Genomic DNA, 10,315 nt, shown 5'->3' on the forward strand with positions numbered 1-10,315 from the left:
ATGAAGAGCCTTGGGGGAAATGGCAGCAGTGGGAGGTTATCAATGGAGGATAATGAGGACGAAGAGACTTCGAGACTGGCTGTAACGACCTTCCAAGCTAGAGAAGAAGAGATTGAGAGGAAGAAGATGGAAGTGAAAGAGAGAGTTGAGCTCCAATTAGGTCGTGCTGAGGAGGAAACTAGGCGCTTGGCACAAATTTGGGAAGTAAGTTCAAAAAACCCAATAATTTATAGAGGATAGCTTATCGATCTTACTGCTGTCACTTATCAAACCATGCTAGATTTATGATTTAGCGTTAGAGTAGTCACTTACACTTCCAGAACGTCATGTTGTGCTAGAGAGTTTCAAGATCTCAAATGCTACATGATAACATAGCGGGCATGAGTTTTATTATGAACATTACTTTAAATTTACCATGTCGTAGGAGCTTGAAGCAATGGCAGATCCCAATAGGAAAGAACTTGCAAATGTAAGGAAGAAAATCGACATGGTTAACCGGGATCTGAAGCTTTTGGGACCTAGCTGCCAGAAGAAGGTGCTATACATTCTCTTTTCTCTTAGATTATACTTACACCTACATCATTCACTCAACAATACAAATCATTGCATATGTATCTACACCTAAAACTGAATACAATTGAACAAGCTAGGAATTATTTGCACATTGCAACAGGAAAAAGAATACAAGGAAATCCTGGATAGTTTCAATGAAAAGAACAAAGAAAAGGCTCAACTTGTAACAACAATGATGGAGGTAAGTCCTTGAAGCTCAGGTGCTATCGATTTCGTAATTTATTGTTACCACTTACCACCCCCGAATTATAATTATCATATCCCTTTGTTGATCACTTGGTAATTAATTTTCAAATTTCTTGTACTCTTGCTTACCAGCTTCTGACTGAGAGTGAAAGGTTGAGGCTGCAGAAGCTAGAGGAGCTGAGCAAGAACATAGAACTATCACATTGAATTTTTTAATGCTTCAGTGGATTTCATTACGTACCTTCTAATATTTATCCGCTTTTTTTTAGATAAATACTGTTATTTTCTTTTTGAATGAGATAGTATGCATGGATGTAATAAAATTGTGGGAAAGCTTCTGAGTTCACAACTTAAACCAAGTTGACTTTGTCGTCTTTGTGGCCGTGTGTCGACTACTGGGCACGTACATTACCACACACTGCATGCTAATTAACTATATATTCTACAGACTTAATCATGGTTAAATAAGTGTTGGAAAATAAAATAATTAATCGATAATTGAAATGAAAGTGAAAATTGTATATCGGTGAGGATCAGTCTTTTAAAACTTAAAAGTTGGAAATCGCATGGCCAAAACAGGATTCGACACAGGTGAACCAGTTCTTCATGTAATCGATCGCAAGGCATGGTGAGGATATGCGAATTGATCAATCGACGATGAGTTGTAGGTACTAATCTCTATTGTTGTTGTTGCAGTATATATGATGAATTGTCGTTACATTTGATCAGAAAAACATTTGTAATTTTATTTTGAGGCCAGATTAGCAAGTCTATCCAGCAACAAGTTTTGGAAGCCTTTGAATTTTTGGGTCATTATGGACTTCCCGATCGAGAAGAAAGAAATTAGACATGGTCTTTTTCATAACAATAAGATCACTTAATTTATCCCAGAAATGTGTCACAATTTCAATAATTTCATGGAAGTCGAAATGTTTTTCAACTAATGTGGTGGTATGTTCCTTGGTGATGCAAATACCTAATATTTGCCTTAGGATACATTGCTTGAACTCTAAGAAAGCTTTATTATTAGCATGAGGATATAATACGTACGTACTAAAATCCTGTCAAATACTGCATACGTACCAAATAAGGATCTCAGAATTCTTAACCAGCTTCCTCCATCCCGATTCCACTTGACAAACCATATATAAGGATCTTGGAATTCTCTATAAGCATGGTGCGTGAATGGGGGTGCTTAATTTGTTGGTTCCTCTCTCACTACAATTGCTGCCACGCATTGGCCAACTAAACTCTCTCTGTGGTTCACTGGTTCATGAGTGGTATCTTAAGCAACTGGGTAGGAATTCGAATACACATTTCGAAGAAAGAAATCATGGGAATCAGAGCAAATCAGGATTTACGTACTTTCTGATTCTGAAACAACCATGGATATATGGGCGTCCCAGGGAAGTTCATCAAATTCTCAAGAATGTACGTCTAAGCCTGCAGCAGTGCAGCCACCGTGCTCGATCAGCACAACCATAAGCCAGAGAACAACAAAGCATGCGGCCAAGCAAGAAGCGTCCGCCGAGCCACTCGCCACCAGCTGTTAGGGAGTTAGGATCCCTCCCAACATGGCTTACAGGATATACTGATAGAAAAATAAACAAACCATAAGATAAGTAACAAGAGAATACTGAGATTAACGAGGTTCGGCATAAACTTATGTCTACGTCATCCGAGAGACACATGTTCTTCATTATGAAAAATATAACATTACAAGCTCTGATGACCACATCCACGAACTAAGTCATGACAGTCACACCTTGGTTTACTACCTATGTCTCCTACATATAGGCACATCAATTACAATCCAATTGGTCATTGGAAAACCAAAACCTTTTCATACTAGAAAACAACAATTCAGAATAAATTTTGACATAAACCATGTCTAATTAGGAAGAGTAACCAAATTCAACTAGGACTTACTTTTCTAATCAAATTCTTATCACATCCTAACAACACCAGCTACGGCTACGTGCGATTTCACTGGAACCCTTAAAGATCAAACTACGTACGATTGATATTGGAGCTCTAACTGAGGCATTCAAGGACCAGAAGGCTAGGATGTAATTAGGGGTGTGCAGAGACCATCAGACCGAAATGGAAGATGGTGTTTAATTATTATGGTCAGAAAAGACGGATACACGGTTCAAACCGTTCAGTACGTCGTGAAGTCTGTGAGCTCTCAGATGATGAAGTTATTCAAGTACGTGAAGCTTGCTAGAAGTTGACCGGCGAGTAAATTATTGACGTCGAAGGAATTGTTTTCAAACCTGAGAATCGAATCATAGGCGCTTAACAGCAAGCAGAAATGCAGAATTGCATGTCACAAAGGTGCATGTATTGTATAAGTAGAGCGTTTGTACCAGTGGCGGATCTAACGCTCAAAAGTTACCCAAGCGGAAAAAAATTCGTAATGTAAACTCTTGATAAGGTAAAAAATTAATTTTACAAACTACTCATCACTAAGAATCAAATAAGATAAATAAATCAAATAAGATTAATTTGAATAACAGTTGAAGGTATTCTTAATATACGTTGAATTTTATTTTATCTCAATCTCTTTTTCATTCATTTTTCTTGTGTAAAGCGATGTTAGAATTTCAGCCGTGCAAAGAGAGCAATAGACGTTTTTGAAAGAGGAGCCATGTAAATTGAGAAGAAGAAACACTAGAAACTCTAAACACATGTGTGTAGTATTTATGAGGTCTGCCTTATTAGATCACAAAGTAGGGTAACTATAAAGAAAAATGTTTTAGCGCTACAATATGTTGCCAGATCCGGCGCTGTAATCCAACATGACATGCCACGTCACATTGTCATATAAGCAATTACAATAATCACAAAATGTCACTTTTGAATGAAAAGATAATTTTATCATTTTTAATCAAACGGATCATTTATATCATTTATTTTTTCCAAAATGCTTTTAAAATGTAATAAAAATATACGATATATATAAAGTCATTAATTAATTATAAATGTAAATTAATTAAATAAGAAAGTTATGAATCTTGACATATTTGTCACTAGAAAGATTACTATCGAGATAATTGTATTAAATATGGTATTAATTAAGATATGTATACTCTAGGAAAAATAACATTTGTTACCTTACATATCCCCTTAAATCAATTATACCATAACAAAAGAATATTTCCGTTCAGAAAAAACCAAAAGAATCTTATTAATGTTTCAAGATGAAATAATTGTGTATTATTGAATGATATGGAGGCCTATATATAGACATTACAAAACCACAATCCCGTAGAATTTGGAGTCCTAATCTATTACGGAGATGCTAATCTATCTTCTAACAGGAAACCTATTAGGCTAAGACACACACAAGGGTAGAATAGTAATTCTCTCGGAACACTCCCCCTTGGGTCACATGCCTAGGTTGCACGGTGTACACATCGTTGCCTCGGTTAAAACCTTGTCAAGCAAAATAAAAACCTCTTATGTAAAAACAACTCCCCCTGATTAGTGTCATAATCATGGAATACAAAGAACAACGTATACAACGTTCATTACATGCTTCTCAAACGTAGTTTTGGGCCAATGATTAATTATTAATCTAGCCACACATCCTTAGATCATACATGCTATACTTAGCCAAACTTAGATCTTAGGAAACAAGATTGCATAACAACTCAAAATAAGAGTTTGCAATGAAAATCAAATTCTCGGATAGAATGACCTTCACTCACTTAAATGGCCATAACTTCTTTGTCAAAATAGGTATCAGCGAACCGTAAAATGTTCTGTAAAGTAGACACCCTTGGATTTCCAATGACATAAAGTTCATAACCTAATCCGATCTGAGCAGTTCACAGTGCTCTGTCGAAGTTGAATGACTTGCAAATTTCCGGACAGAACTGTCCTACTTTACTAAAACGGCTATAACTCACTCAATATGAAAGCTATGAACAAATGGTTAGTGTCCCTGAAAAATAGACACATAGACCTTTCCAACGGTACAAATTTCGTCATATTTCATTGAGCGAGCTGTCCTATAGGTCTCGTTGAAGTTGACCTATGAAACTGGACAGATTCTGATTTGTCACATTCAATATGTCTTTCGCAAAAAGAATGGAGGAATGGACCAACGAATGACTGATTTTGGTCCGAGACGGAACCGTACGCATCCTCTACGCTACCAGTGTTGATTGCTACACCAAGGCGTACGGTGATGTTGCTGGAGCTGCTGGCGGCGTTGGTGTGGATAGGATTTGTGTTGGTTCACTAAGTGTAGAACTAAACCCATGTCAAAAAAGCAATGCAAGTCCAATGACAATGCATATGCGCATAGTTAATCACGTCATAATGAAAACAATAGTGTCCTAACAACACTTACATAGATGAATCTATAGCTCATTGAATCTCTTCATCATCTATACTTAGACGAAATAGAGAATCAAGAATTAGCTTTCATATGAACACTTATGGGTATGAGTTCTTGCAATCGATTGTACTACGTTCTCTTGATCGTCGCAATCTGATTACATAAGCTCTCCGTGGTCTGAAGGCATTTAAAGTCTCTCTAGCACTCTCATATCTGTGTCAAGATCCCTTTACAGATATTTTATGACCACTATCATATGCTGCAAATCAGTTTTCATGGACACTACTACTGATCAAGTAGCGGAAAACAATTATGTCCATAACGAGAGAATATAACTCATCGTAGTCAATACTAGGATAATGAGACAACCTTCGCACAATAAGTCCTGCATATATCGCATGACTTCATCTTTCTCATTACACTTATGAACAACGACCAACATAACAAGTCTAGTTCAGCCTGTATTGATTCTTTCCACTTCGGTCAAGTTGCTCATCGTTGATGCTTTACAACGGAATAAGAGCATAAGCGAATACATCATCAATCATGGGAGATCAATCCATTAAACACACGCGCGTGCTGTATACGATCAATTTGTGAGATTTCTATTCTTTTCTAACATCAACAAAAGGAGTCTGTAGCGTCCCACAAAAACTTAATTAATACAGATGTTTAGAGAATATGTCTCGATGATGGGAGAAATACTTGTGCCTACGCATCTCGCTTCTTTCTAGTTTTGATTCCAGAGAATAATGATCTCCCCCTCATCTAGGTAGGAGCCAAGACCGAAGTTATGACCCTTACTAGTCCATCTTTGCGTTTGCCGCCCTTGTTTTGTGGTGCAATACCACGGGCGCTGACAACACCACAACGTACGATGGTGCCATCGCCGGCTTCCTTCCCACTGTCAGGGATGGTTCCAACGGTGCTACGACCAGTTCATATGAAATTCTCTCATATTCTAAGAGTTCCAACCTTACCTGCACATCACATCATGTATGTGCGATCTCGTCACTTTCACAATATCGGTAAAGTCATTGAGCATCGAATCTTTGACTTTCTGGAGGTTGATAATGCGTTGCACATTTACTCACTTTGAGTGGTGCGAGATCTTAATGAGACATAGTGCCACACCACGTCAATTCCTGGCATTAAAACCGGAATGGGAGCATTCTATATCTCCCCCTAATGATGGGAAGTATGTCTTATCAAAGTTACCGTCTGCTAATATCGCAGGATATAGATCAACAGTTGTAGATTGGAAATAGCGGACAAGTGTTGGTGATTCATAAATCATAACCAACTAGAATACTTAATCGTTTCAAGTAGACCCATTGAGATAACTACAATAGAGGCACATAAACAACTTTAACCAAATAAGCGTTTAATGAAAAGAACATTGGGATCATATCCAGTAACCATCTGGTACGCATTAAACGCTTGGCAAGTTATGGGTCTAAAACGAATAAGTGTCGCTGCATGCAACATCATTACATATCTCCATGCAAAAATTGGTAGGTTAGTACCCATAACCAAGTCCGAGCTCTGCTAGATCGTGCAGTGAATGAACATGAGGAATAATATGTTCAACGACGATCCCAGTAGATATGGAAAACGAAATCATCAAAGTCGTGGAGGTGAACTCTCCAACAATATCCAATCAAATAAATTTGAGAGGATGGGAAGGGTGGTGAGCCCTTAGTATGATGATCATAGCTAAAAACTTAGCAAATGCAGCGTTCAATGTGGAAAGCAAAGCGACGTGTCACCAACGTGTCGATGCTCTTAACCAATACCATAAAAATACCGAAAAGTGTCCACATTCGGTTGGATAGGGTACACTAATGTCACCTTAAATACTTTGTAAGAATGGAATGTTCTCGGTTTGAGCCTTAGCAAATAAGGACTTCCTTGAAATCTAGTAAAAGAACAAGCTTTGCAAAATGAGCGATGGGCATCATAGATTCTTATGAAGGTATTAGAAAACACGGGAGACATCACACGCTCCTGTGAAGGAGGGGATGCCTCCACCGACGGACTTAATGCCATGGAGCCGCCGGAAGGGGCTAGCTCGGCCTCACCATGCATGGCACGGATAGGCACGGCCTCACCGTGTGGAGCACGGGTGAGATGGTCCTCCAATCTCTTCATGAACATGAAAAATAGATGATCATGTAAATTTCAAAGAACTCGAATCATCAAATTTCGTTCAAAATGACCAAAAAATGATCATGTCAAAACTGAGGAGACAGTAAAACCGAACCCATGATTCAAAGAATCTTGAGTTACATAAAGTCACTGCTGCAGGCAAGCAAAACTATGTCTGCAGGCTAACAAAGCTACTGTCTAAGCTCGAAAAAGCTATTGTCAATGAAATCTGACAGATTTATTCCTCTCCATTCTTAACACAAATATCAAGATGAAAATGTATCATTGGCATATATGGCCTTTTAAAACTTAGCAAGGCACGAAGATATAAAACACAATCTCCGCACGAGATCCGTAAAACAACTACATGTGTCGTAGGACAGTGTGGGTGGTTACGTAATTAGCAAGACACTTGATTTCACGGCGGGACATTCTCAAAATGAAGATTAAGAGAGTCAACGACGCGGTGAACTTCTTTAGACAATACGCCGTAGGATATTGTAAGAGGGGGGATTGAAACAAATGTGCAATCTCATCGAGTGTATCACATGGCCATAGAATTACATTTTTCAACTTAAGAGTTGGAAAAACATGGTATTAGAGCAGTTGAATACCAAACAATTTGGGTGGTAAAAACCATCCAATTGGTGTGGGTGGTCACCAATAATAATAAAATCATTTGAGCTATGAAACGATTTGGAGAAAACCGGAAAATTAACCGGAAAACCATGCCGAAATAACTCAAAACCGGGTGAAATTTGACTAGGAAAACATGACACCAAAGACTGCTGGAAATATGACGAGAAGCGATGAAAAAATCGTCAGAAAAACTTACTGGAAAACGGCGGCACCGATCGCCGGAAAACCGGCCGGTATGGAGGCCGGAACTTCAGGTCCGATAGGGGACGCCGGCAGGAAAAGGATGACAGTGCCGAAAACGCTGGAAAATGGCCAGAAGGCGGCAAATACGCCGGCAAAACGTTCCGGAAACGCTGGAACAGTAACCGGGGAAAACGACATCAATTTTGATGTTCCGAGGTCTGTTTTCCAAATTTTAATGTCCAAATTCACAATGTAGTACTATTGGGGTCTCATATATCCCAAAAGCGGCCAATTTAAAAACCACGTGAGTTGCAAACGTTGACCATGCATACTAAGCCAAGGAAAATAAAATTCTCACGAGTCCATCTTGTAAACAAGAAATACGAGAAATTTTATAGAATATGCCAATATTTAATACAACACAACCAAACTTCCAATTCCAATAGACGACTTAAGCTAAAGTCGAGCAAGAAACATGTCAATGCCAACGTCATATTTGAAAAATAGTAAGCATAAAACATAGTCAAAATAGATTGACTAATCAAAAGTCTGTAGCAACAAAATCTTGCATATCGGATCGGGCGGAGCCTTATCCTGAGGCTCAAAATGTTTGCTTACTTGAGAATGGAAGAATGTTACTTTTCCATCTCCAAAATTCCCTCAAGAAATAGATACAGGTGCCAAAAATGGCATGCGTTTCTTGGATGTGGAGTATGCATCAAGGTCAACTCTGATAATACAACGTCATAGACGTTCATTAAATCACTTGAAGTGTGTCCCATAGAATTCGTTATTTTCGGGATTTTTTGTCAGCAAATAGTGCTGCTTCAGAGTAATGAATTTCAACCCAAATAAATAAGTACGTAGACCTTGGTATTATCATTTATAGACATGAGTTTAAGAAAACTCAAACATTCAAATAACCGTCGTGATGACGACGCATCAATGAGAAAACGAGGGTTGTATATGTTTCGAATAATCGAAACTAGTCAAGTATGTAACCGAAATTAGAAGGGTTGTGATGTATATGGTCACAAAATAATCGATGCATATCGGCGATACTTATGATCGCACCCAAAACAGCGGTGCACTCTGGCGACCACACGAAATCGATATCTTCCCTTTTAAATAATAATGTGACTCCCCCAAGACCGCCACACGAAAAATGTCGACCAAGAGGGGAATCATATCCCTCTTTGGTCTCATCGGCGTTATAAGAAATGCCGGAAAGAAGACATGAAAAAGGCTAATATTGCCCGATAATTTATATATATATATTCAAAAGCAGCAACTTTAAGAAAAACATACTTGTTGGTCTGCCAAATAGACCGCATATAATTAAATTGCTCTGCAAATCGATTGTCATGCATGAAGTGGCTGGATGAATTCTTTTTCGATCTTCGTCCGATGACATAAAAATCTTGGGAGGATACGATCAAAATCGTATGTAGATGACAAAAGTATCGTCCATCTCTGCATGAATGTCATCACCATAGTACGACGAGCAATGATTTTACCTATACGAGCACGTGAAATATCGTTAGAAATAAAAACGTGCCAATGAACATTTAAAAAATGAAATAGGAAAAAGGAAAAGAAAATATAGTATGAAGCCCAAATGGCTATTGTGCTCGGCAGACCATAGGCCCAAAAGGGTAGAGAAGACGGGAGTAGCTTCTCTTGAGCGAAGAGTTTGCTTGTGCAGTTCGCGTTTCTTGCGTAGATATGCGGGAGGAGCAATTTCGAATCCTTTGATGCAGGGTCTTGAGGGGCAAAAAGATATGCGGGAGGAGCAATTTCGAATGCGGAAGAGACCCTGCGGGGGCTGCGTGCAGGGGCAGCAGGGGGGGTCGCAGGGGCTGCAGGGCAGGATCTGCGTGCTGGGCTGCGGGGCTGGCTGCGTGCGGGGATGCAGGGGCTGCGATGCGGGGCTGCGTGCGGGGGCTGCAGGGGTGCGTGCAGGGGTGTTGCAGGGGCAGCGTGCGGGGTTGCGGGGGTAGCAGCCGGGGGGGCTGCAGCAACGACGAGCAGGGGCTGCGCCGACGAGGAACACCGACGGGAAGATGCCGGAGGCCGGAGATTACGGCGGCCGGCGGTGGAGAAGAGAAAAAATTTCTATGGCTGTAAAAGTTCAGGGTTTTAGGGTAAAGTGCGTGATAACGTGTTTCAGGATGAAATAATTGTGTATTATTGAATGATATGGCGGCCTATATATAGGCATTACAAAACCACAATCCC

The 10,315-nt window shown here is 39.5% G+C and overlaps 1 protein-coding gene across 1 annotated transcript; it reads left to right on the forward strand.

Annotated features, from left to right (window-relative positions):
* On the forward strand, window positions 1-1,061 carry LOC126803534 (uncharacterized). Its single transcript, XM_050531327.1, has 4 exons — window positions 1-204; window positions 425-535; window positions 674-754; window positions 892-1,061. Exons 1-4 carry the CDS (start codon window positions 1-3, stop codon window positions 964-966), a joined length of 471 nt encoding a protein of 156 aa, XP_050387284.1. The 3' UTR covers window positions 967-1,061.
* Window positions 1,062-10,315: the final 9,254 nt, after the last annotated feature.

Source organism: Argentina anserina, chromosome 1 (assembly GCF_933775445.1).
Source record: "Argentina anserina chromosome 1, drPotAnse1.1, whole genome shotgun sequence".
Classification (NCBI taxonomy): domain Eukaryota; kingdom Viridiplantae; phylum Streptophyta; class Magnoliopsida; order Rosales; family Rosaceae; genus Argentina; species Argentina anserina.